This window comes from Talpa occidentalis, unplaced genomic scaffold (genome assembly GCF_014898055.3).
Source record: "Talpa occidentalis isolate TD23 unplaced genomic scaffold, MPIMG_talOcc4v2.1, whole genome shotgun sequence".
Taxonomy (NCBI): domain Eukaryota; kingdom Metazoa; phylum Chordata; class Mammalia; order Eulipotyphla; family Talpidae; genus Talpa; species Talpa occidentalis.
Genome location: NW_026555331.1, coordinates 152,972,288 through 152,998,783, shown reverse-complemented (window position 1 = coordinate 152,998,783; position 26,496 = coordinate 152,972,288). Strand labels below are relative to the sequence as shown.

General features: G+C 69.6%; 1 protein-coding gene across 4 annotated transcripts in view; it reads right to left on the bottom strand.

Annotated features, from left to right (window-relative positions):
* The window catches only part of AGAP3 (ArfGAP with GTPase domain, ankyrin repeat and PH domain 3), a 47,561-nt gene that overhangs the window by 2,484 nt on the left and 18,581 nt on the right, over positions 1 to 26,496 (bottom strand). The window contains exons 2-13 of one of the 4 annotated variants that reach the window (XM_037515815.2): positions 19,919 to 19,977; positions 19,621 to 19,708; positions 19,389 to 19,474; positions 19,162 to 19,303; positions 18,741 to 18,875; positions 18,484 to 18,611; positions 16,931 to 17,086; positions 13,764 to 13,856; positions 10,258 to 10,362; positions 5,758 to 5,920; positions 2,943 to 3,062; positions 1,408 to 1,545 (exon numbers count right to left, since the gene is read on the bottom strand). In XM_037515815.2, coding sequence (XP_037371712.1) covers positions 1,408 to 1,545; positions 2,943 to 3,062; positions 5,758 to 5,920; positions 10,258 to 10,362; positions 13,764 to 13,856; positions 16,931 to 17,086; positions 18,484 to 18,611; positions 18,741 to 18,875; positions 19,162 to 19,303; positions 19,389 to 19,474; positions 19,621 to 19,708; positions 19,919 to 19,977 — 1,413 coding nt within the window. Of the gene's footprint in view, positions 1 to 1,407; positions 1,546 to 2,942; positions 3,063 to 5,757; positions 5,921 to 10,257; positions 10,363 to 13,763; positions 13,857 to 13,992; positions 14,941 to 16,930; positions 17,087 to 18,483; positions 18,612 to 18,740; positions 18,876 to 19,161; positions 19,304 to 19,388; positions 19,475 to 19,620; positions 19,709 to 19,918; positions 19,978 to 20,924; positions 21,733 to 26,496 lie in introns of those variants that run through there. The other 3 variants (XM_037515792.2, XM_037515802.1, XM_037515806.2) reach the window with 3 other exon arrangements.

Below are 26,496 nucleotides of genomic sequence, written 5' to 3'. Positions count from 1 at the left end.
TTGCTGCCATCAGGGCAGGCACCACGGCCAGGGGCACCTGCTGCCACAGCTCCAGTCACTCCCCTGCTGCCTGGCATGGCTCCTCCCCCCGGCCCAGCCTCGAAGGCTCTGCTCGCTGTAACTTGCACATCAGTGGAGTCCCAAACCTCCACGCCCAGCCACCTGTGGAGTCTGCGTGCCAAGGTGGGGGCGTGAGGCATCGTTTTGGCATCCCTGGCAATGGCAAGGATGGGCCTGGAGATCCGAGAGGGGTACTCCCTGGAGAAGGCAGAGCTGAGTATCTGGAGAAGAATGCACTGGGGTGCTAGGAGGCGATGCCGGGAGGGGGAAGGCGGGTGTGGGCACCATCCGTACATGTCAGCTGCAGCCGCCTCATTTTGCAGCTCATTAAACCCAATATTCCTGACGGCGTCGGCGTGGGGCTCCTGGGAGCGGCCCCTCCCCCACCGCCCTGGCACAGACAGGCAGGAAGGGCAAGTGGGCGGGGAGAGGCTTCCTCCACCGACGGGAGCGCGTGCGGACCGAGGGCGACTGCAGGGACGGGCTCGGGGCTAGACGGACCCAAGCAACACGGTGCAGCGGGCCCAGGCCCTGCTCCCCGCCCCAGAAGGCCACAGGCCGTCCCCGACCCCTGCCCCGCCGCGGGGACGGGAGAGGCAGCGGGGGGGACCTGGGAGGAGGCCCACAGCCCAGTCCTCTCCTCGGTGACACCCCCCAGCCCCCTGCCGGCCCCGCCTGAGGCCCCGGCTGAGCGAACTGCCTCCTCCACAGAGAAGCCGCACCCTCCCTGCCCCACGCGTCGCTGCAGGCTTCCGACCCGGCCCTTCAGTCTCCCCCAGCATTTGGGGCTCGTTCCCCGGTGGGGGGCCGGGCCACGCGCACTCAGCGCCGTCCCCGGCCGGGTCAGCTGGGGAAGGCGGCCTGTCCCGCGGAGGGGACCCGCCCCCACCCCGCCTGTCCGGCCCGCGTGGGAGCAGGGACTGCGCGGGGGACGCGTCGCGGAGCGGGGGGACCTGAACGAGCCGCCGGCGACGCGGGGGTTGGGGGAGCGTCTGCGGGAGAACACGGGGGAGCCGGACCCCGAGCCCCAAGGCGACCGCGGCCAGGCCGAGCCGACGACACACACACACACACGAAGCGCCTACTGTGTGCCCAGGCCGAGCGCGGCGGGGACGCGAGAGCTACAGAGAGCGGGTCCTGCCCGTGAGCCCGGCAAGCGCCGGCGGCCCGGACCCGAGCGCCCGCGAGCCAGGCCGAGGGCTCCAGAGCCGCGCCTCGGGCCTGGCCTCGCTGCGGCCGCTGCCAGCGGGAAGGCGCACGCCGGACCCGACACGGGGCGCCACTCAGGGTCGCAGCCCCGCCCTGCTGCCCGCCTCCTGCGCCCGCTTTCCCTCCGGGCCCCCTAACCTTCAGCAGCACCGCTGGGGCCGTCTGGTCGGGGGGTCCCGGTGCTCTTTTTCCTCCGGTGCTTCTTCCGGTTGGAGTGGGGAGATGGGGGGGGCTCCAGCTTGGGGCTGGAACTGAGCACCTCAGCGGGGCCACTGGCTGGGGAGGGGAGAGTGGGAGACGTGTGGGAAGGGCGGGCAGCGCCGCGGGGGGGGGGGGGGGGCCTTCCCCCCACCCCGGGGCGGGTGAGCCGGCCCCCACCTCTCCCCGGGGAGGGGTGCACCCCAAGCTGTGGCCGCGGGCCGAGGAGGTGGGGAGCGGGGTGCAGGAGACCAGGCAGGGCGGGGTACAGGCGGCGCCGGCTCCTGCAGCCTGGCGGGGTGGAAGGCGGCCGGGGACTCGCGGGGAGCCGAAGCCCCAGCAGCTCCGCACCAAATTTATCCTCAATCACACTCCCCGCTCCTCACAATTAATAGCAGAATTAGAAACAATCAGGGAGCTGCCTAATTACTGTCAATTAGAGCGCGCTAATCAAGCTCCCGGCTCCCACACCCCGCCCGGTGCTCACCACTAAATGTCAAACTTCATTAGAGGCAGACGCCGCCGCCCGCCCCGCCTTCCCCCTTCCCGGCTCCGCGGCCCGGCCGGCCTGCCCGCCCTGGGGGTGGTGGCCCGGGAAGGGCCCGGGGCCCCTCGCAGGCCGCCAGGGGACCAGGACCCGGGCCAGGGGACCGGGACTCGGCCGTGAGCACCCCGTGCCCGCCGGCCTGGCCCGGGGCGAGGGCTTCTGGGGAGCAAACCGGACGGAAGCGCTGGTGTGCGGCCCTCCCCAGCGGAGGAGCAGCGGGAATGGGGTGCCCCGGCTGCCCCCCTCCCGGCTTCCACTCACACCCTCAGGAAGGCAGAGCCGTGCCCTGAGCCTGCGGCCTTCGGAGCCATGCCAAGCTCCGGCCAGAGGGCGGGATGTGGGGGAGTTGGGGGCAGGAGGTGCTCCCCAAGAGGCAGGCAGAAGGAGCGGGGCGGGCCGCGGCACAGTGTGAGCCAGGGGCCAGGGTGGACAAAGGCCAGGGAGGGGCCAGGGTGGACCCGGCCTCCTGGAACCCCCTCGTGGACACAGGGCTGTGCCGGCGGCGGCCGGGGGAGACCCAGTTCCCAGACAACACCCTGGAAGCTGGGCGCGGGGACCGAGCCTGCAGGCGGCAGATCGCTGCCTTCAGAACAGGCCTCAGGCCCCAGCCCGCGACCTCCCTACTCAGCCGCTTCCCCGCCCCCCGCGGAGAGGCTGATGAGCTGGCTGCGCGGGGGGCTGATGGGGATGCGGGGCCACCAGCGCCGCCTGGGGACAGCGCCAGGCAGCCGAGGAGCTGCCTGGGGATCAAGGCCTGCGGCTGGCCGAGGGCCTGGGGCAAGGGAAGGGGCCCAGGGGCAGGAAGCCACGGGGCTGGAGAGGGTATTCCCGGCGGGGCGCGGAAGCGAGCACCCCACCCGGCACCGCAGGCGCAGCATCCCAGGCCAGAGGCCGGCACACCGCGTCCCTCGGCCGGGGTCCTGCGTACCTGGGGGCAGGGCAGCAGCCTCACTCCACTGGTCGGCGCTGGAGACGGAGCAGGAGCGCTGGTGCAGCCCCTCGGGGCGCGGGCCAGCCCAGGCCGGGCTGCTGGCTGAGTGGGGGGCACCTGAGGGGGGAAGGGTCAGGCTGGGAGGGGCGGCCGGGAGGGGCACACTGTACTTCTGGAAAACAGGCCTGCGGCAGAGCCCGAGAGCCCCACAGGACGCTGCCCCGCAACCAGCGGATCTTGCGTTTACCAGGCTCGGGGCCCAGGCTTGTGGGAAGACCAGAGGCCTCCCAAGGGCCCCCCATGCCTTAGGAGGCACCCCCTCCTCTGTGAACAGAGGTCCACACCTCGACCCCTCTCTGTGACCGGGGAGCCCGCCGGGGCAGGCGCTGCTCGTCGGCCACCCTCCCCCTCCCCGTCCCCTTCCCCAGGTCGGGCCCCGACCCCTCGCGCTAGTCCACAGATGCCATTTGCTTTGCCTCAGCTTTGCTGCCATTCTGACGAGAAATAAGTGTATCAAATTCAAGTAATTATGTCTAATTAGTATTAGTAATTATCCTGTTGGGCTGGAGAAAATTAATCTTTCGTTTCCCATCAGGGAAGAACGTCAGAGCCAAGGGGAACCGAGGCCGGGCAGGCGGGCAGTGGAGGCGGCGGGCGGCGGGCTGCCTCCCGGGCCCGAGACCCTTGTGGAGGGCCAGTGTGGACAGCCGGGGGCCTCGGGGCCCCTGCCGGGGCCGGCACCTAGTGTGGGGGAGACAGAGCCAGGGGCACTGGGCCGGGAGGCGGGCGGCCCGCGGGTCCGGGAGGCAGCAGAGGGGCCGGGCCGGGGTGTTGGTTAGTGAGGGGCGGAGACAGGGCCTGGGGGGACAAAGCCAGGCAGGGCCAGCCCCAGTCACACAGGCCCAGCTCTGGAAGCCTCACGGCCCAGCTGAAACCACTGCAAGGTGAAGGAACGCCCTGGGGCTGGCGCGGCACTGGAAGGTGGAGGCGTTTCCTGTTGCTCTTGTCCGGCTGCAGCAGCGCCCAGCAGCTCCAGACACACAGCAAGCGCTCCTTAGTGGACGTGGGCACGGGGGGGGGGCCAGGCCAGGGATCTCCGTCCCCTCACACCGCGCTGGGGCCTCCGCAGGCCCCCCCACTCCCCTCACAGGCCCCGCGCTCGGGCTGGGAGGCCCTCCCTCCCTCCTGCAGGGCCCCCCGGGGAGCCCCTCACCTCCCGGGCTCCAAATCTCACCCCCACCCCTCACCCCACCCAAAGACCTCACAGGCCCCACTTCCTCCCCAAGCCCCCAGCCCAAAACCCCAGGGAGGGGAAAGTGCTTTCCCTTTTCTTTGTTAATTCTCCCCTCATTACGCCTGCAATCCCACAATCAGTGTGCACTGTAATTGTCGAATTTGATGCTAATGATTAATGAATTAAACATGGAGCCATCAATTAGTCCTCGGAGGGTAATTCTGCATAAAGCAGCGGATAATGTAATTACAGTAACAAAGATAATGAGATGTTAACATCGCCCGGTGAGCGGGAGCCGCGCGCCAGGTCGGAGTCAGCGTGAGGCGGAGGGACACGGGCTCGGAGACGCCCGTCCATGGGCTCCTGGCAGCAACGCTGGGAGTGCTGGCGGGTGCTGGTGAGTGTGTGGGTGACTGCTGCACCCCTTCTCCCCAGGTGCAGCAGCATCGGGCCCAGGAGCGCGGCCTGTGTGGACGCCTTTCTGGGGGGAAACAGCCCAGCTTTCCCGGGCTGGCAGGGGCCAGGCAGGGCCCCCCACTCGGGGGCCCCCCACTCGGGCTCTAAAGCTCTCCTCCTCTGGTCCCCGCGAGCAGCCCCAGGCCGGGGGTGGGGCGACTCGCGTCTCCCTCCCGCAGCCTGGAGACTTCCCTGCGGCTCAGACAGCACCGAGGACCCCGGGGGCACCCCCCCCCCCCCCCCCGCCGCCGGGGGCGCCCCAGCTCCAGCCGGTGGTCTTTCTCATTCTCAGCTCCCTTCCTCCCCTGCCTCCACCAGAGCCCCTGCCCGAGCGAGGGCTGGTTTCTGACGCGGGACCCAGAGGACAGCTTTTCCAGCCAGACGCACCTGGATTCACACCCCAGCCCCCCCGCCGGCCCCCGGCAGGCGCACTGCCCCTCTGAGCCTATGGGGCCCCATCCGTAAAATGGGGGCACCCACCTCCACAGAGGCCTGCGGCAGAGCCTTGGGCCTCCCAGGCCTCCCCCGGGGAGTGGAGCCTGAACACACCACCGGGCTCCCCTGCCTGCCCCGGCAGTCTTTACACCGCGCAAGCTCGCTCCGGTCTGACCCATCCATTTCGGGGACTCCCACACGCTGGTGGGCAGAAGCACCCGAAACACCCCTATTCCTGGGAAGGCAGCACCTGAGCGGCTCAGAGCTGACCCGGGCAGTGGGGCCAGAGGAGCCACCTCCAGGCGGCTGGGACTCGGGGCGCTGGGGGAAGGAGGGGCGGCGGGCCGAGCAGCGGGAGGAGCCTCCAAGGTGCTGGGCCTCTTCCCTCCAGCCCCCACCAGGCCCAGACCCAGCTGCTCCCCGCACCCGGGCGAGCCGCCGCGCCGCACCGTGCCCTCGGCCCTCCGAGCAGAACCCCACGAACCCCACCCGTGCCGCGGACGCCGGGCCTGTGCCGGCTGACCCTGGCCGCGCCCCCTCACCTTGCTCGGCCTCACCGGGCAGAGAGGTCCAGGGACGAGGGCCCCAACACCCGCAGGTGCCCTCGTGGAATCATCTGGCCCCCGAGGCGCGAGGCCAGAGCCGGGCGCCCAGGCCCGGCGGGCTCCCCTCCCCCCAGCTCCTCACCTGGGCCCAGCTGGGTGCTGCTCCGCTCCAAGGCCAGCCCGTTGGCCCGGGGACTGGTGCCCGGCGCTGTGGCAGGCGAGGCGCGGGGCAGGCGCTTGCCGGGCACCTTCACGGTGGTGCGCAGCAGGTCGATCTCCTTGCCGTGGATGTTCTGCATGTAGTCCTAGGGCGGGAAGGACTCGTCAGGCCTTGCGCCCCCGCAGCCCAGGGTGCCCCGACCCACGCGCCTGGCCCCCTCGGAGCTGCTGGGGCGCGGGAGGGAGAGGCCGCCAGAGCAAGGCCCAGAGGCGCTCCCAGCCTGGGTCACACCTGGGCTCACCTGCCGAGCAGGGGCTCGGCCCAGAGGGAGCAGGGACACAGGGCCCCAGGGGAGAGCTGGCTGAGGTGTGATGGCCCACGGGCTCTGGGGGCTGGACTCATGCCCGTGAACCCCGTTTTCAGGAGCTCCCCTGCCAGCCGGGGCCTCGACCTGTGCTCAGATGGCCCTGACGTCAGTCTCGGGCAGAGCTGAAGGGAAGCCTGGACTGCTGGCCGTCCTCCCGGACAGACAGGCCCAGGGCTCACGGGCCAACACGGTGCTCGCCGCTGCAGTCAGCCCGGGGTTCTCTGCCCTGAGCCCCGTGCTGCACCGTCACCTTCACCTCCCCTGCGGCGGGAGACGCATCTATGCCCGCTTCACAGGGGACGAAACCCAGGTCAGCAGGTAGAGCCAGGACCTCAGCCTGCCTTGGGGGCGGGGGCAGAGCGCGGGAGCAGCAGCTAGGTGACCCCGCCGGGGGGGAAGGCAGCGCGTGGCTGCAGCGCAGAGCCTGCCTCCGGCGCCCCAGGTAACCCATCCTGTGGGCCCCCGCTTGCCCACTCCTGACTCTAGGGGCTCCTCCAAAGTTCCCAACCCATGCCCTCGCTGCAGCTCCCAAAATACCAGCTCCAGAGCAGAATCTGGGCCGTGACGCCTACTCAACTGTGGCTGGAAGTCCAACGACTGGGATCACCTGGACGTCTGCATCCCGGGGGCTTCCTAGGCACCCACCAACTCCTGTGCTGTGTACCCTCCATGCCTGGCCCCCACCTGCTCCAAGCATCAGCCTTCCTGTCCCCGGGCCTCCCTGGCCTCACCCTCTAGTTCCGGAAAACAGGATGGTGTCTCCTGCTTAGAAGAGCAAGGCCAGCATGGGGTGCCTCACCAGGGGCCCAAGAGAACATTAAGTAGAAAGGGGTCACCAGGAGCCAAGATGACACGGGCCTACATGAAGGTAGAACAAGGAAACCACCAAATACCAGCCTCCCCCTGCACGACTGTCACAAGTGTCACTGCGGGGCGGGCCGTTGGGACGTGCAGGGGACCGCAAGGAGGAAGAGGCCCGCGGCCTCACCCCACATCCACTCCAGCGAGGCCCCGCTTCTCTGCAAGTGGCTCTGCCACCTTGGTAGGTAGCGGCCCTTCAGAGGGGGCTGGAGGAGCCTAGCCAGCCAGAGAGGGCCACCCTGGGGGCCACGGGGGTGCTCCCTTCCCTGAGGCACTGTGCTACCGTGCCCGCCTGCCCCACCTGTGCCGGAAGCTGAGGGCCTCGGTCAGCCCTGCCCCAGCCCCTGGGTTGCAGTCCCCAGCACAGAACCACGTGACTGAGAACCCAGCCCCAGCTCCTGCCCCTGGGGACGCCCAGCACGGCTCCATACCGCCCTCAGCCCCCGGCCCCGCCCCAGTGGCTGGGAAGGACGCAGGCGCAGAGCCCTCCCGGTCCTCCAGCAAACTCAGGGCACCGGGACACCGTGGGCCCAGGCGAGGGCCCCCTCCAGCTTGGTGTCTGGGGACTTCCTGTCTCGGTCCGCCCCACTCCAAGCCCCAACACCCCACTCCCTCGCTCCTGGGCCTCTGACCGCCCGGCCGGCCCCACACCATCTTGACAGGCCGCTCCAGACAACTGTCAACAGCTGGCGGGGCCGAAGGCACAGCTGCAGGCCTCTCCCCGGGGCCGGCACGGGCCGCTCCAGTTCACAAGGAGGTCGGAGCCGCCATAGCTCTCAGGCCCCAGCAGCCCTGGGCTGCCCAGGCCGGGGCCTGGGGTGTTCTGGGGAGCCAACCCCACGCGCCGAGCTCCAGGGCCCAGAAGCCGGGAACTGGAGGAGGAGGAGGAGGACGCAGCTAAGGCTCCACAGGCTCGGGCCAGCAGGGTGCGCCCCAGCTTGGCCGCCTCGGGGCGCCTGGCCCCAGGGGAGAGCGGAGGGGAGCCCAGAGCGCCGAGGGCCCAGAACGTCTGTGGCCAGTGTTTCCCTCCGTCAGCAGAACCGGGAGCGGCGGCAGCGGCTCAGGAGAGCGGTCACCACGGCCGCCTTTATTACCCACCATCAAACAGCAATTTCTTCCCCAGCCTCCTCGCTAATTACCCAGCCAGCGTTCTCATCTCGTTTTATTACTGGAATTAACAACGAGTTCAGAGCGTGGAAAGCTATTAAGATGTGTGATTAAGCCACATTCAATTAGTTTCTACAAACAATTTAATTGATGTTGCAGATAGAATTAACAGAAGGTGATTGTGTGAATGGCTCCGCTGGCTGCAAAATGGGGGAGGCTGTGGCGGGCTCTCTGGGGCCAGGCGAGGCCCGGGCGCCCTTCCTCCGCACGCCCACCCGGCCGGCCGCCGCCTCCAGGAGCCCCGGCGGGGCGGCCCGCAGCCGCCCGGGACAGCCACCCGCGCCTGCAGTTGGCGGGGGTCCTCCTGCCGCGGACGGGCCGCTGGCCGGGAGGAAGGAGGCCTACCTGCCGCTCAGGTTGGATAAAGATGGCGCAGGGAAGCTGGAGGCAGGTGAGCCAGCAGCGCGGATGCAGAGCCCCGGGGGCCGCTCCCAGGCCAGGGTCGGTGGAGGGGCAGCCTCTGCGGGGCACGAGCTGGACCCTGCTCCCCAGCCCAGGCCCAGCTCCGGGGAACTGGAGCCCCCACCACACACTCTCCAGCCTGACTCCGTCCTCCAAACAACAAGTGTCTACAGGTGGGGCCGGCTCCTCCCAGCGGACAGCACGGAGAGGGACGTGCGTGTCTACTATGAAGCCGGCGGGGAGCCCATGGAGAGCTGAGGCCCAGGGGAGCTGGCCCGCGGGGGCGCCCTGCACTCACCCCAACCCTCAGGATGGGCCTGGCCTGCCACTGAGACTCACCTGGCAACAGCGCACGCGCAGGCTGGCAGCCCCCGCCCCGAGCCTCACTCAGAGCAACAGGTGCGGCTGCAAGGGCGCCCGGGACAGGGACACAGCCTGGCCTCGGCCCCCTACGCCCGCGCCAGGCCTAAATCCTGGCAACGCGCGCCTCCCTCGCTCCAGCCGCCATCTCTCCAGCCCCCACCGCTCCAGCACTCCCCGCCAGTCCAGAGGGGGCGCCCTGGCGCACGCGGGGAAACCCAGGCGCCGCTGAGCCTCCAGGTGCAACCGCGGCTGAGTCTCGCGTGAACCTGCGTCCTCTCTGGCCTGGACCCACCTCTCCTAAGCCAACACCGCGCGCCACACGCCACCTTCCCGTGCTCCCCCTGGCAGGGCCAGCTCCAAGCAGGACCAGGTGAGGGGCCCTCAAAGGGGAGCCTGAGGCCGCCCCACGCACGACCAGGAGCTGCGAACAGGTCAGCTGCTGGCAGGACCCGCAGGGTAGAGGCACAGCCATGGTGCTGGGCGTGTGGGGAGACAGCCAGGGGACCCAGGCCCGGCCCGGGCAGGACGCGCCCACCCTCCTCGCCCTAACCAGACGCGGGACTGGTCTGCGTGCATGGAGCCATCGGACCAAACACCAGTGGCCACCTGGGTGCGGCCCCCCTTCAGCAGGGTCCCTACCTGGTGTCTGGTGCAAAGGGGGAGGGCCGCTGAGCCCCGGCCAGGACAGCGGCCCGGCCCCCCACGCAGTGCTGGGACCTTGGGCCCCAGCAGCTCTGGGGTCGTGCCACCCTGACACCTCGCACAGAGTCAAAGGCAGCAAGGGACCCTCTGAGGCAGGCCCTGGGCCTCAGGACCGGGGGTGGGGCCGGCCCACGTGCTGTGCTCGAGGGGCTTCACAGGAGAACTCATTAGCCCCACAGTGGGGTGGTGACAGAGATGGATTCTGGTGACAGCTGTGCTGGAGCCACGCAGTGAGGGGAGGGAGGAGGGGCTGCCACAGGGGCCACGCACCCCCACACACCCCTACCCCACCCCCTCCTCCCAAGAGGGGCAGGCAAGGCCCTCGCGGGCCCATCAGCCCTAAGGGGATCAGCCTCTCGGTGTCCGTCCTCCCACCAGGCCCACGAGAGACAGCGGGGCACACAGGCTCTTGGCTCTGCGACGCCGTGGGAGTGGGCTCGGCCCTGACTCCTGCGGCCGTGGAGGCCCCGGAGTGGCCGGGTGGTGCGTGTCCTCCCAGGCTGGCCACACGCAGCTCCATGCAGGCCTTAGCCGAGCCTTGGCCCCCATACGGTCTCCCAGGGGGACGAGCCCTGTGACCCCAGCAAGGACCGTGCCTGCCTGACCGCCCCCGGACTCACGTGCAGGCTGGGGTGGTAGGTGAGCAGGCCGTTGTCACACAGGGTCACGTACTTCTTCTTCCACTCCTTGTTGAGGGACTTGCCGCTGCGCTTCAGCAGGATCCCCTGCGGACAGAGGGCAGGTCGGAGACAGGGGCCGCCCCCGGGCCGCAGGGCGCGGAGTCCCCACCAGAAGTGACGGGGGCGCCCTCTCCAGGTACTGGGACCCCCTACGGGGTCCTCTGTCACCCGGCTCGTGGCACGTCAGTCACAGGGGCAACTGTACGGGCCTCCCGGCACCCCGCAGCACTCCACGGCCTGCACTGGAGATGCCAGAAGGGCCTTGGCCTCCCCTCCGTGGGAGCCCCAGAACTAGGCCAAACCCCCCAAGCTGCCCCCGGAATGCCCCAGACTCCCTCCAAGGCAGAGAGTGGGTTGGCCCAGCCACAGACCGCAGCAGCTGAAGACTCGGGATGGGGTCTGGACGAGCAGGAGGTGGGATATACTGAGGCCGGCCCCTGCCCCCCAGTCCATGTGGCCCCAGAAGGCACCCTCCCCCTGCCAGCTCCTTCCTCCCAGGCACAGGGCAGTGCTCCCTGCAGAGTCCCAGACAAACTCCTAAGGGGAAGAGCCCCCAGTCGTGGGCCCGGGGGTCAGAATCAGCAGTAACTGGGAGAGGGAAGCACCAGGCCCAGCCCAACAGGTATCAAGGAAGAGGCAACCGAGGGTGAGCTGAGAAAGCTGCTGTCCCAGCTTGTCCTGGGCGGGGGGGGAGGGGGGGGGGGTTTGGGCCCGATGCCGTTACACACCCCGTCCCTGCTCTGTTGAAATAATGAGCAGAAAAGGGATTCAGGGTCCCCTGTCTCACCTACCCGCTCACCCCGACTTTGGGGCTGAGGTGAAGATAAGAAAAGGCACTAAGTTGTCTCAAGTGGTTCTGAGGACACAGCCCTGGGGCTGGGGCTCTCCTCAGTGTGAGACCCCATCCTCGCCAGGAGCTGCTGGAGACAAGTGCTGGGCCACAGGGTGCCTGGAACATTCCAGAAGGCCCTTGGTGACCTTCCTCTGGGCCTGGCCCCTGCCCCTTCACAGGTCAGAAATAGGACAGAGACCAACTCCCTCTCCCTGGATGAAGGAAAATGACCCCAGGGCAGACCCTGCAGGGGGCAGCCCCCGTGATACCCCCTTCCCATAGCTCCTGGGCTCCACCGCCCACTGGCGTCTCTGCTCACCAGCCCCTGGAGCAGAGCCCTGCCCCTTCCTGCTGCTCGCCCTTCCTGCCACCCAGGGGTGGCCCCACTGCCTGGGTCTCAGCTTTCCTCAGGCAGACGCGAAGAGGGACTCATGGCCAGAGTCTCCCCTGGCCGGGCGGGGGCCAGGGTGAGACAGAGGCGGTGGGGCGGGAGCAGGAGCGAGCCCTCCCTCCACCTGGCGCCTCAGGGGCAGCCCAGCAAGCAGGTAATGACGGGCCAGGTAATGATCTCGCAGGCGGGGGTGGGGAGGCGGCCGAGGGCAGCGCAGGCGGGCGGCCGGGGCTTGGCCCGGGCCCACTCCCGCGCCCACTCCCGGCCACCCGGCGCCACCCCGCGCCACCCCGTGGCCCCTGCGCCCGCGGAGCAGAGGCCGCAGGGCCGCCGTCCGCCCTCGAGCTTCCAAGGAGGGAAGAGGAGCTCCAGGGGTCCCTGCTCCCTCCCAGGCCGGCGGCTGCGCGCCGCGGAGCAGGAAGCAATCTGGGGCGGAATGGGAGCGGTGCGGAGGCGACAGCCCCCAGAGGACCCGTTCCCGCCGCCGCCTCCCTCCCAGCTCCGCCAGCCGGCTTAATTGCGGAGTCCGGATTGATTGGGAATGCAAATGGCAACTGAAATGCAATCTCCACTCCCAGCAGGAGCGAGGGGGGAGGGGAGGGAGGGGTGGGGGGCCGGGAAAGGAGCAGGTCGGCCCAGAGCGGGCAGGGGAACGGCCACCCGGAGGGAGAGGGAGAGCGGCAGGAGGCCCCCTGACGGCAGGTGCCTCCCCACTCCCGTGTGGCCGCTGCGCCCAGCACCTGGGCTCCTGCCCGGCACCACGCTCCTTCCCGGGGGCCTATGACAGCCAAGCGACCCAGCTGACCCCTGCCAGGCCAGAACCCCAGAGTCCAAGCTCCAGACCCGGTGCCAGGACACAGGGCTTACCCTTACCCTTCACACCCGCCCCCCCTTTCCCCTTCCCCTGCACGTGGGGGACTCTGGGAACAGGTAAGTCAGTGGGGCCACTCCACTCCAGACAGGAAGGGGAGCACTGGGGGCTCTTCATCTCCAGGTGAGGGCGCCAGGTAACTCTGCTGCTAACTAACTGCTGTGTGTGCACCCGCCCAGAGAGCGCCTGGGAGACAGGCGCCCCGAGTCTGCCCCGAGCAACGGGCTCGCACCACCAACAGGTCTGTGGGGACCGATTCTGCACCCAGACACCCATGGACAGAGGAGGCTGGCTGCTGCCTCCTCCCCAGGGCTCCCCACTGGCCTCCAGGTAGGCCAGCTCTGCCCCAGCCTTCCCGCCGGACAGCGCGGTGACATTTCAGGGAGGGTCGCAGCAAGAACGCGGGCCGTGAGGGTGTCCACGCTGCCCTCTGCGACCCTGACTCCTTCCCAGCTCACCATTCTGACTGGACCTGAAACCCCCAGCTTCAACACATGCACCCCAACTTCACTGCCCTTGGGACCCGGAAGCCTCAGCCTGCAGGCCGCACCTGACCACTGGGCTCGGGTGCCTGGCCACATCTCCTCAGTGGTCCACCCCGGCCTCGTAGCCCCTGCAGACACGCTCTCCAGCCGGCGGCTCCCATAAAGTTCTCTGCCCAGCCCAGCAGCCCGTGGGCACACAGACCAGCCCGAGTCCCTGGGCAGCCCCGTGGGCACCTCTGGACTGGGCTCCAGAGACTCCTGGTTCCCGCCCGCCCAGCGCAGCTCAGCAGCACCGCCATCATTCAGCGGGGTGCGGGCCTGCCGGGACCAGTCGCAGGGCCCAGCGAGCCCCGGCTTTGGGCAGCCCGGCCCAGCCAGCAGTTCCTCAGGCCGGAGGCGGGGGCAACAGGAGGAGCAGCGCAGCTAAGCTCCTATTACCAACCGCGCTCGCTCTTGCGGCACAAGGAACCGGGGTGGCCCTCAGCGTCCAAATGCCCTAGCTTAGGGGTGTCTTTCTCCTCTCAGGGAGGTGGGGTAGGGCCCATCCTCCCGCTGGGCCTGCCAGGCTTGGCTTCCCAGCTCTGGGCCCAGACTCGGAGCCGCTGGCTGGAAGGCGACGGCAGTGGCTCTCTGCTGCCCCCCGGTGGTGATGCGGCAGTACCAGGGGCACCGCGCACTCAGAAAGGGGGTGCCCAGTGCCACCACAGCTGGGGCACAGACCTGGCAACCCGCCAGAGCGGCGCGGTCTGGATAGGGACTAAGGCTGGGCGGGGAGGGCCTGCCCTTTCCACCATCACCCTCAGCAAACAGGCCCCAGAAAGAGCATCTTGGAGCGATTTGGGGGCCACCGAGGAAGAGCGTGCTGACCTGTTTGATGGGGATGGCCCGGCCGCTGCCGATGCTGTCCACCTTGCACTCGGCCGCCTTTTTCTCGCGGTCCAGGTCGGCGCCCTTTCGAGACTGCAAGAGAAAAGAAGCGGCGTGTCAGGGCGGCGCCGGGCGGGCGGGACGGCTGCCCACCTGGACTCCCCCGCCTCCCGGCCTCCCTCCTCCTGGACAGGCCCTAGCGGTGGGCGGGCCGGGGCGGCGGGACCGGGAAGGAACTGAGACCACGAGTATTCCAACGGGTTTATTCTTACACACGGCACCATACAGAGCAGCACAGGGCACTGAGCCGGGCCCGCCCCTTACAAAAGAGCAAGGACACGAAATACTGAGGGCGCGAGGAGCGCGCAGCCCAGGGGCCGGGGCAGAAGAGACGGGGAGGGGCAGGAGAGGTGGACGGTGGGCTGGGGGTGGCCGGGAGTGCGGGGCACGACACCGGGCGGAGCCGAGCCTGGAAGTGAGCGGGCGGCGGCCCGACTGCGGCCCGGACGCCACGCGGCACATGGCACGCGGCCGGGCGGGCCGGCGCGGCCCCAGGGGCACAGTGGATGGAGAGAGAGAGGAGAGAGGCCCGACGAGGCCCTGTGCCCGCCAGGCTCCTGGGGCAGAGCCCGCCCGGATGCGGATCCTAGGAAACGGGGAGGCCAAAGAGGGGAAAGGCAAGCGCGGCGCGGCGGCGGCTTCCGGGGCGGGGTGGAGCGGAGCAGGAACGCAGAAGTCCATGCAGGAAGGAGCAGAGGAGGGGAGGACAGGAAAGCTCCCCCAGGAGCGGCGGGGCCTGCCGGGCGCTAGGACGCCCGCCCCTCTGGCCTCGTCGCGCTGGCCCGCGCCGGGCGTGGGGCCGAGCTCCCTTCTTCTCCATGCAGCGAGCCTGGCGCAGCGCCTCCAGCCGGGCCTGGTCCCCGGCAGCCCCCCGCCGTGGGCTCCAGCGCTCCTAGCCTTCCCTGGGGGTGGGGTTAGTTACAAAGGTTCCTGTGGGTCTCTGGAGTGGGGAGCACGGCGGCCGCTTCTCATCTGAGAGCAGTCCCAGGGCCCGGCCCGCCTCCGGCCCGCACAGGGGAGAATGTCCAGAGGTGCTGTGTCACCACCTGGTCTTCTAATTTGGAAGGAGTTGGAAAGGCCTTTTTGTTGATGAAAAGTTGGAAACAGTGGCACATATCTGCAAATATCGAAAGAATAGAGATTTTGGCAAGTTATACTCAAGCCCCGCACACGTCGGTCAGCACTGGTGAGGGCAGAGACCCAGGCGGCAGCGGGTGAAGAGGAGGAGGAGGAGGAGGAGGAGGAGGCCGAGCGGCATCTCAGCGGGGAGAGTCCCGCAGCCCTTCTGCTCTCCCCGGAGGCCAGGAGCCGAGGGCACAGGGCGGGTCATGAACTGCGGGGCAGCGCGGGGGCGCAGCCAGAGGAGCGGGAGACCCGGGCCGAGGGCGCTCGCAGCCCCATGGCCGGCGCCGGCCGGGGCCTGTCCCGGGGGCCGGGGCCTCTATGCCTTCGGCCCAGGGAGGAGGAGAGTGGACGGGATCGCTGCCACCGGGTCCCCAGACAGAAAAGCCAGTCAAGGGAGAGTGGGGTGCAGCCCGCCCCAGCCAGGCTGGCGAGCCGAGAGACCCCCAACCGCCAGAGGATCCCAGGAGCCCAGAGGGGCACCCCCGGGGGTAGCCGGGCGAGCATGACGACAAAATGAGTACATGAAGTACATGGACGGGAATGCCAGGGGCCACGTCCAGCGGGGGTCACAAGGGCGCCGGCCACAGAGCAGGAAGGGCTCTCTCTGCTGGGAAGGACCATGAGTGGGGGGGCGGCCCCGACAGCAACAATGAGAGGGGAGGTCCCGAGATGCACCCCTAGAGACGGCACGACTGGAGGCCGCTTTGGGGACAATGGCGCAAGTGAGGTCACCATGGAAACAATGGAAAGAAAAAATAAGGTCGCCGCTGTGACGATGGAGAGATGGAAGGGCTGGGAGCGGAGGCCGGGCCGGGGCGCAGCGAGGGCGGCAGGCGGGAGCGCAGCACGCAGGCAGCGAGCGGAGAGCTAGGGCGGCGCGCCAGGCCGGAGGACCCGGAGCCGGGCCGGGCACGGGGCGGCCACACGCCCGGGCGCCAGCAGCAGGACAGTGGGGGCCTGAGAGTGGCGGTGAGGGGGCAGGCGCCCGGCCGCGACGGCAGTCCCCGCAACAGGCACAAGCAGGCAGCCAGGGTCTCAGTGGGCAGAAGGGGAGAGACAAGAAGCTGGGGTCTCTGCAGGGGCAGACTGGGGTGCAGTGTGCGGCAGCAGCTGTCAGCAGAAAGAGGGTCAGTCAGCATGGCCAGGGAGGGGCGAGGGCAGGCACAGGTGGGGGAGGCAGGCAGGCCGGGCAGGAGGGTGCTGGGCAGGGCGGAAGCGAGAATGAATGACAAGGCCTGGGGGCACCGGCCAGGGGGTTCCTGAGAGCCTGGCCAGGCCTGGCGGCGGAGAGCGGGCCAGGCTGACGTCAGCCTGGCTGCTCAGAAGGCACTGGAGTGACGAGGAACGACAGGGTGGCCCCCTGCGAAGCCACACGGCCGCGGCTCACCCACCTGTGTCTCACCCAAGACTCCCCCGGGGCCCAGCCAAGTCCTGGCCGGAGAAGGGAGTTTGGGGGTGGGCGCTGTGAGAGACACTGGGTGTGGGGACCCCGGGTGGAAGGCGTACGGGGAGGAGGTGTGGAGACGGAGCAGCAGGGCACAGAACGGCCTCAGGAGCCGGGGGTCAGGGCCAGCCGTCTCAGCCCCATCACCAAGGCGGCTGGGCCTCGAGGGCCTGGAAAGCGGGTGGGACCCTGGACTCTGGCTCTATCGCTGACCCCGGAGCAGCTGCGGGCAGTTCACCTCGGGCCTCATCAAAAGTGCCAGTCAGGGGTGGGGGCTCGGAGCCACGGACGGGTCAGGCTGGTCAGGCTGGCCGGGGAGCCCTCGAGCCCAGAGGGGGCGGGCGGAGGGCGTGCGGCGGGCAGGAGGGCGGATGTGGCTCTGCCTTGGGCGGGAAGGCCCTGTGGACCGGGAGCAAGGCTGGAAGGTCCCGATGTGGAGGAGGGGCTGGCGCGGCCCTCGGAGCCCGTGTGTGGCGGGGCTGCGGGCGCCCTGCTGGCGGTGCCGGCGCGAGGCCGGCGGGGCGGGCGCCGCACATACCGTGAAGATGTTGGAGCGCCTCTTGGACTGCTTGCGGATGGGTGTGGGGGTGGAAGAGGCGGCGATGGTCTCGATGCGCAGCTCCCGCTGGCTGATGCTGGGGGTGGAGGGGACTGAGGACGAGTAGTCGCTGAAGGCGCTGCTGCCATTCGTGGCCTGAAGACAGAGAGGGCTGCTGAGGGTGGCCCTGGGGCAGAGGCAGGCAGCGAGCGGGCAGGGCCAGGAACCCGGTGTGGGAGCAGCAGAGGGGCCACAAGCTGCTGGAGGGTCCCTGGGCGGAGGGCACACAGCCTGGAGGCCAGCAGATCCATCTCCGCCCCGGTGGCCCCTCTAGGGTGGGCGGGGGGTCCGCTGTGCCCACCAAGGAGCTAACTCAGGACCAACAGGCAGGGTGGGGTCAGGGACAGGCTGGCAGTGAGCAAGCCGGGCTGGCAGGTGGCGGGTCACCCTGGTGCCCCCGGTCGGTGACTATGGCCAGGATGCGGAGGGTGGGGCTCGGGGTGCGGGGAGAAGGTTTGTTCGAGGCGGGGTGATAGGGAAGCTGCGGGACAGCGGGGCCTGCGTCAGTGAGCGAGACGGGGGAGGAGGGCAGAGACGAGAGCTCCAAGATGGAGCCCGAATGGTGCACGGTTGTGCCTGTTCGGGACTCAGGATGCGTCCTGTCCCACGGGCCACCCCAACTGCCCACAGCTGTTCACTGCCCAGACTCCTAGGGGTCCCAGCCCCCGCAGGAGCTAGAGGAGCCGCCTGGGCCACTGGCCCCACGGGCAGGGCAGAGTTGCTCAGAGACCACGCCCCCTGCTCCACGTGGAGCTCCTGGGGGAACCCCACTGCCCTCTGGAAGTCCTTAAGGGAGGGTCTCTGGAAAAGCACCCAGAAGCCATCAGAACACAGGCGGAGCAGGGCAGGCCTGGGGTAGGGGTCGCCCTGGGACGGCAGCGGCTGTGACTGGTCACTCGACTGAGTGCCTCTGTGCCAACTCAGGGCATCAGTCCAGCAGACAGGAGTGACCAGTGTGGGCCACAAGGAGGCTCTGCCCAGGTGCCAAGGGCCCAAATAACCAGGCGGTGCGGCCACAGAGTGGCAAGTGTCCAGGCGCATCACAGGAAGGACGCCAGCAGGACACCCACCCCACAGTCCCACCTGCCCCAAAGGTCATCCATCTTCCCGGGGCAAGCACCGCCCTTCCAAGTGCAGACACCGTGGTCCCCCACCACAGCTTGCACCAGTGCCACGGACAGGTGCCAGTCCTGAGCAGGCCCGAGAGAAGGCCTCTCGTCCCCCAGCCTGGCTCCTAACCCTCTGACTGTGCCATCCAGAGCAATGTTGGGGCGGCCTGAGCTGGGGGGCTGCGGGGCTGGGATGAGTGGGTGGGAAGGGGAATCGAGCAGGGAGGTGGTCAGCGCAGGCAGAAGAGGCCAGGCCAGTCGTGCGGGTGGCATGGAGCCCGAGCCAGTGCTTCCACACCAGGTGAGAGGACAGACGAGGGGCACACGCAGCAGACACACGGGGAGAGCCCCAGTGCGCGCGGAGGGGCGGGGCGGCTGGCGCACCTGGTTGATGTGTACGGCGGGGATGGAGGCGGCGGACACGGCCGAGTGGCTGGGGGAGTTGGGCAGGGACTTGCAGGGCCCGATGGCCAGCTGCTGCTTCTTCCGCAAGGCCACTACCTTCTGGGCCACTGCAGGGGACAGCAGAGTCAGTTACCCCTCTGGGGAGAAGGGAGAAGCCCAGCTTAGAGCCGCCCCCCAGAGCACACGCCCCGCTGGCCCCGCTGGCTCTGGGGGCGTCCCACCCACGCCCAAGTTACCGTCCTGGAAGACGCGCTCCACGTTGAGCCCGTAGGTGGCGCAGGTCTCGTAGTAGGTGCAGCGCTTCAGGTCAGTGGACAGCTTGCGGGCCCTGCTGTCGTCGATGACCCGCGGGTTGGCGGCACTGATGGCGTCTGTTGGGGGCAGAGGCGGGGCTGACTTAGGCCACGGGCGCAGGGCATTGCACAGAGGGCGCTAGCACGAGAACGCAGTGTTCGGCCGTATCTCGGCTCTGCCACCGGCCTGGCAGCAGCGAGCAAGCCACTCTCCACAAGTAATGTGGACATGTCACCACGCGGAGGGGGCACCATGCAGTGTGGCTAGAGCAAGAGGCGCACCAGAGGGCTCGTGGCCTGCACACGCGGCCGGCCAGTGCCAGGCTCCCCACCCGGCCTGCCCAGCCCACAGCCTGCGGCTCACCCTGCGTGCCCACCAGCACCATGGGCACCTCGCTGGCATTGCGGAAGCTGCAGAGACGCAGGAAGTAGTTGTACACCGTCTGGAAGCTGATCTCATCCTCCAGGCTGAACACAAACACCACCGCGTCCACCCAGGCGGCAAACTAGGGGCATGGGGCAGAGTTACTCCCTCGCCTGGGCCCGGACCCCGGACAGAGGGCGCCTGGGAGGGCGGGGCAGGAGCGTCACCTGGAGCTCGGGGGGGCCGCCTTCATCCCGGATCAGCAGCAGGTAGCTCTGGCCGTCCACCACTATCTCCTTCTTAAACCGACCCCCTAGGACAGAACGCACGGTCAGCTCACCGAGCCGAGCAGACGCCCCCAGGAGGGCCGAGAAGGGCAGGGGCTCGAGCCCCACACAGCGCAGGAGGCGAGGAAGGGGCGAGGGCGGCCTCAGCACCCGGCCAGCCCGTGCTGCTCACCTTCGGGGGACTCCTCCTGGACATAGGTCCCTGTCAGGTAGCGGTGCACCAGGGCCGACTTCCCGCTGGACAGGTTCCCCACAATGCCCTGCGGGAAAGGCGGTGGGGAGAACACGTCAGCGCCGGGCGGTGGGAGGGAGAAGACTGCGTGAGGCGAGGCCAGGGAGGAGGGTCAGGAGGAGGCGGCTTCGGGAGAGGCCTGCAGGACCAGGGGTCGGGGGCGGGAAGACGCCCAGGCCCTTCGCTCCCCGAGCATCCACCAGCCCCAGGGCGGTCGGCCCCCCAAGGACGCACTCACCACTTTAAGCTCCGGCACCGAGCGGCTCAGGGTCCACTCCTGGCTGTTGACAAATGAGTCTGCGGGAGAGAATGGGCCTGTCAGGACCGGGTGGCACCCACACCGGCACTGCCCACCTCCCGCTGTCTCCTGGGGGGCAGTGCCACGCAGTGGGGACCCCAGCCCCCCTAGATCCTGGAGGACAGAGGCCAATTCTTTCAGGCTCTGAGGGGTGCGGGCTCAGATGCCCTAGCCTGGACCTGGGTCCCTCCTCTTCTGACTGCGCCTGCCAAGCACGTGTCCCCACCTGAGCCACCTAGTACCCAGACACCAGGCACAGGTCAGCGGCCACCCCAGCAGGTCTCAGCCCAGACCTATGCCCGGCTGGGCACTTGGCAGCTGGGCGGGGGACAGCCTCCTGCGACGACGAGTAGGGACAGCTCCCCCAGGCAGGGTGGGGCCACCCACTGCATTCCTGGCCAGGGTGAAGAGGGAGGGGCCCCACCTGGCCCTGCTCTGAGGGGCGGGGCGACTGGGAGCCGGGGACTCCGCCCAGCCTCCCCCCAAGCCCCTCCTCGGGAGGCCTGCACCCCGTCTTTCCCAAGGCCCCGCCTCCGGGGTCCCTGCCCAGGCTCCAGTCTCAGCATCAGGCCGGCCCCGCCCGGCTCTGGCAGTGTCCCAGGGAAGGGGTGTCTCCAGCGTCCCAGCGACCCCGTGGCCGGCCCCCTCGCCTTTAGCCTCTGGGTGGGAGTGGACATCCGCCGCCAGCATCCGGGCAGCTGGCCTGGGCCTCTCGGGCCGGCGTGACCGCTGCAAGCAGTCGCGGGAGCGGGGCCCCAAGCAGCCCCCCGCTCAGCTGCAGAGGCAGCCAGAGGGGCGCCCCGGCCGGCCGCAGCAAGAGACGTGCTCGGGGCCCCGCGGCCCCCACGGCCCTGCCACTGCCAAGGGAGAGGGAGGCCCCGCCGCCCCGGGCCCCCGGCCGCGCGCACCCCCCTCTCCCCGGTGGGCCCGGCTTCGCGACCCTTACCGCGGGGCGCGCCCAGGAGCCCGGGGGCCGCGGCGGCGCGGCGGCTCCACAGCGGCGCGGGGGGCGCGGGGGGCGCGGGGGGCGCGCGGCGGCGGAAGCGGCTGGCCAGCAGCGCCCAGAGGCCGGCGGCGCGCGGGCGGGCGGGCGCGGGCGCGGGGCGCGGGCCGCCGAGGGCGCCCAGGGCGGCGGCGTCGCCGTCGCTGCGGGTGCGCGCGCGGGGCAGCGGCCCGGACTCGGCGCGCCGGAGCTCCTGGCCGCGGCGCAGGCGGAAGCTGAAGCTCTTCCGCAGCGCCTGGAGGCCGCGCCGCGCGCTCGGGGCGCCGCGCAGCCCGGGCCAGCGCTGGCTGCTCCAGGGCGCGGCGCCGCGCAGGAGCCCCGCGCTGCCCGCGCGGCCCAGGCCCGCGGCCTCCGCGTCGGCCGCCAGCTCCAGGCGGTTCACCTCCAGGAACGTCATGCTGGTGGGGCGCGGCCGCGCGGCCGGGGCGCCCCGGGGCGGGCTGCGGCGGGCGGGCGCGGGGGGCGCGGGGGGCGCGGGGCCGGGCGCGCCGCGGCGGCCCGGGCGCGGGCGCAGCAGGCCGAGCAGCAGGCCGCGGGCGCCGGAGGGCGGCGGGCCCGGGCCGCCCGAGCACACGCTCCGCGGCCGCGCCGGCTGCTCGCGCGCGGCGCACAGGGCGGCCTGCAGGGCGGCGGCGGCGCGGTCGGCCGGGGCGCCGCGCAGGTCCAGCGAGTCGCAGACGCTGAGGGCGCGGCGGCAGGCGGCGGGCCGCTCCCGGCTGCAGCTGTCCCCCGGCGGCCGGCCCCGCTCCATGCTCAGGGCCGGCGGGCCGGGGCCAGGCCCATGGCGAGGGGCGCGCGGCGGGGCCCGGGCCGGGGCCGCGGCCGGGGCGCACGGACCTCCGGCCTCTGGGCACCTGGCGTCGGCCGGCCGAGCGCCGCGGCTCCTCCGCCTCGCAGCCGGCAAGTCCAGACCTGGCGGGGCCGGGCGCCAGCCCAGCAGTTGAGAAAGGCGGCAAGCCCGGCCTGGAACACCCCGGAACGGCGGCGGGGAGCCGGCCTGCCGGGGCAGCCCCCGGAGCCCTCGGAAAACAGGAAATTCCAGCCCAGGGCTCCTCCTCGGACGGGGCAGGCAGGTGAGCAGCCGTCATTAAGGGCAGGCCAGGTAAATAGCAGTCCTCAGCGCAGCACCTCGGGGCCCCGCTTTGGAGGAAAGGGGGCCATCCGCGCTTTCTCCGGGGGAAGAGCCGCGGGAAGGCGACGCGGGTCGGGAAGGCTGCTCGCCCCAAAGGAGGCCTCGGCCGCGGAGACCCCTGGACTCAGTCTCCTTATCCGGAGACTGGGGACCCCGAGGAGGGCGCCCGTTGAGTTGCAGGCCCCGCGTTCCGAGGCGGGGAGCCGAGACGCTGACTTGCTGGCGCTCCCGCCGGCTCTTCTGCCCGTGGCTGGACGCGGCCCGGCGGCTGTGAAATGCGGGCGGCTGAAATCCAAAAGGCGACTCTGGGCCATTCAGCCCTGGCGACACAGCCGAGTCCCCGGAGGTCCACTGGGTCTCGCCTCCCGTCCAGAAGTGGGCAGCGAGCAGAGGACGGCGCTGGCCCGCAGCGCTGGCCCCCGGCTCCAGAAGGCTGCTCCGGGCTTGTTAAGGGCAGGGCCCAGCCCGCTCTGGGCAGGGCGGGCAGGGCGGGGAGTGGCCCCGCAGCGCTTTCCCCTGCGTTCAACAGCAGCCCCGTCTGTCCCAGGCCCTGGAGTGGAGCCAGCTCACCACAGTCTACAGAGCCCCGGGCTGAGCAGGAGAAACCAGTTCAGGTGGGAGGACGAGGGGCTTGCAGGGCCCTGCACAGCCAGTGCTCCCAGGCGCCCTCGCCCTCCCCTCCGCGCCCCCGGCTGCCAGCGTCCCCCTCAGCCTTAGAATTCCACAGCACCGTCAGAAGCCAAGTGCAGATAAAAGCGGCGCATTCCTGAGGGGCTGGGGTGGGGAATGCCTGGGGAAGGCAGGGCCCGGGAAGGTGCTCCGCAGAACCTGGCCGGAAACTCCCAAGTCCCGGGCTGGAGCTGCAGCCCGGAGATCCCCTGGGTGAGTCCATGTTCTCTTGGGGGGACCTCTTCCTCTCAGGACAGGGCCCCCACGTAACAGCCAGGATGCTTCAGGTGACAGGACAAGCCCCATCCTGACTCCAGTGTCCGGGTTAGTCTCCCACACTCAACTTCCGTCAGCATGTCTGTCTGTCCAGCCCACACACAGGGAGTTACCCCTCCCTCAAATAACCAGGCTGCTCATCCACAAAGCCTCCCCCCAGGGCAGCCACTGCGGGGACCAGGGGAGGAGGGACCGGGTGCCCCGGGAGGGGGTGGGCTGCTTTGGAACCCAACTAACTGGCTCTGTCAGTGGGAAACAGGGTGGGGTAGGAGGGGCAAGGCCCCCAGCTGCACACACAATACATGTGCACACGTGTGCACACCCCTACACGTATGCACACAGGCTTAGGCAGCCCGGGGGTTCCCGGCCTCCTGTGCTCAGGGGACGCAGCAGGGCCCACTGCCCCACGCATCACGCAGGCTAATGGTCTGCGGGGTCAGTTCCAGATGGGGGCCAACTTCTGCTTCCTCCCCGCTGCCTCCTTCCTACTCCGTCTCAGAACCCCTCCTGACCCAAGAAAGGGGACCAGGGCACGCCTGTCCGGCAGCGTCCGGCAAGGTATGGAGCCAGTGGGAGAGCCCAGAAAGGCGCCCGCCAGCGAGTCCCACGAGCAGCTCCTGGCGGGACGGCAGCGCGGGCAGGGGTGAGCCTCCACCTGGCAAGGCACGGCCCTCCTTCCCACGGTGCCAGTCCCACAAAGCTCCAGGCTCGCCCCGTGGACAGGACCGGCACCCCACAAAACTCCCCGGTGCCAGTTCTGCCTCTCAAGCACCAGGCTTAGGGCTGAAGGACCCCACGGATGCTGGGAGGTGAAGATGCAAGCTCGGTGTGGGTGAGGACGGACCTGCTGCCCCAGGCCGCTGCTCTGCGCTCTGCTTCTGGGGCGGCCCCTCAGCCGTGGCCAGGCCTGGCCCCTGCCCACGCCCGCGCCGGGCACAGACCGGTGGGAGGGTGGGTGGCCGCAGGGGCTCTGCCCAGGAAGTGGACACCGAATGCGAGACAGTGTCTGGGTGTGGGGGACACACCGCCGCCCGCACGGGGTGCCCCCGCTGAAGAAGCCATCGGCCTGCACTGAGGACGCCGCGGTGGGGGAGGAAAGGGCCGCCTCCGCCAGGGGACCCTGCCAGGGGACCCCGAGGAACTCCACCTCGTTCTCCACTCAAATATTTGCTGGTTGATTCACTGATAAGTGCCCGGGTGTGCCCAGCTGAGAGGACGCACCCCAGGGGAGCTCGGAGATAAGGAGGTGCAAATGTCGGGCTGAAAGCCAAGGTGGCCTGTGGGGCACCCGGGGCGGCTTCTGCCTCCCCCAGCACAGGGCTGGGGCAGCGCCGGGTCCAATGCGGTCTGCCTCCTCTTGCCCACAAGGTGGCAGCAAAGCATCTCCCTGCAGCTGAGGGCGCCCACCGCATGGTGGGAAGCGGGGGACCCCAGCCGAGATGGATGGAGGTGGCCATGCCACAGGCCCAAGGGCGAGGCGGGGATCCCCTCAGAGCTGCTGAGGCCAGACAGTCCCTGGCAAACTGTCCCCTGCACTGGTCTCTGGATTGGGGATTGGGAAGTCCTTGGAGAAAGGGGGTGACTCTGGGCTGCCTCCCAGTTTTTTTCAGGCGTCCCCGACCCTCCCACTCACACTGTGACCTGAGGCCGCTTCAAGTTTCGGGAGTTGTCCCCAAGACAGCAGGAGACACAGCAGGGAAGGCCCAGATTTCATCCCACAGCCCTCCACCCCAGTGTTCTCCACTAGGACAAAGGGCACAGCCTGGAACCTTCTAGGGGAAACCCCCCACAACACTCTCCAACCTGTGGTCAGCACAGTGGGCTCCGCCCCCCCCCCACCCAGAGGTGGTGGTGGGGGGGCCGAGCACATCCCAGGGCCACCCTCCAGCTTCCCTCCTGGCGCAGTTCCAGCAAGCTCCACGCTCCGGCCCAGTGCCCTGGTGCTCGCTCCCAGCAGCCTCTTCTTCACTCGCTCCGCCGGCCGCCTCCACCAGGGGGAGGGCTCGTGCCTGCTGGTCCTGCGGCTGCCACGAAGGTCGCGCTTCTGCGGAGGCTGCCCTCGCCTCCCAGGGCCCATCTGGCCAACTCGCCCATCTAGCACACCACCCTGGGGTGCTCTTCTCCGCCCCTCGGGGGCTCCTCTGGAGTGTTTGATGGTTCCCACCAGAACCCAGCGGGCGTGAGGGAGTGGGGGGTTCTTTGGGTGGATGGATGGACGAGTGAGTGAGTGAATGAATGAATGAATGACGGTGTCTGCTGGGCATGCACTCTGCCCCGGGCTTTCTTCTCCGTGGAGGAGGTGGCAGGCTCCTCAGAGGCGGTGGCTGGCTGGGTGAGTCTAGGAACAAAATCACAGGCCAGCGTGTGTGCACAGACCAGTGCTAAGGGGCCGGGCGGTGGGGCAGGACACGTCCTGGAGTTGAGTGGGGATCACGCGGCCTTCGCACCTCCAAGGGGGGCCAGCTGGCCTCCCCCTCCCCCTGGGCCTCCGTTCCAGCTGGCACGCCCAGACTAGCCCTCACCCCTCTGGTCCAGCACAAGCTGGACGGAGACTGTGGGGTGGCGGTGAGTCCTGGCGTGGCTGCTGGACACAGGTGGCAGCGGAAGGAGCCGCCGGGGGAGCCAGAGTGGAATAAGCCAGCACCCGCTCTCGTCACTGGGCTCCGGTGGGCAGCCCAGCAGCTCTGCGTGGGCACCGTCGCCGGCCTCATCTCTGTCCCAGAATCTCTGTCCAGGGACCTGGATGCAGCCCTTGCGTCCCGGGCTGCCCAGGGCACGTCCATCTTTCTCCAGAGCGTGGATGACGCTGCGAGGCTGGGCTGTGCGCCCGCGTCCACATGGGGCCTGATGTGGTATCCGCGAGCTCGCAGATGTCATTCGCTGAGATGAGGTCACACCGGAGTAGGGTGGGCCTCGGCCCTCGGCCCCGAGGGACTCCAGTCCTTGCAGGAAGAGGAAACCGGCCACAGGGTGGACGCCACAGGAGAGAGAAGACGGTGGCCACGACCTGCCCCCGCCCAGCCGGCTCCCTGGTCTCTGGCTTCCCGCCAGAGCTGTGAGAATAAATCTGCATCCTAACCCCACGCACCCCGTCGTGCACGCGGTTGGGAGCTCCAAGGGGACGGTCTCCAGGGCTGGCAGGGCTGACCCCACTGCCTGACCCTCCCCGGCCTTGAGGAGCGCGGGGCTCTGCCCCCTCGCCGGTGTCCCCTGTGGGAGGGGTCAAAGGAAGGGCAGCAAAGGTGGGCGGTCACCTCAGCCCTGAAGTGACCTCTAGCACCACTCAGCTGCCAGAGCAGTTTCTGCTTGTCTGAAGGCCGCCTGGAAAGCCCCACCTACACCCCGACTCCAGCCCCCCTCTAAACCCCGGCAGGAGCCTGGACAGACACTGCTCGCTGCCCAGACCCACCCCTGGGGCCACAGGTTCTCTGTCCGTCA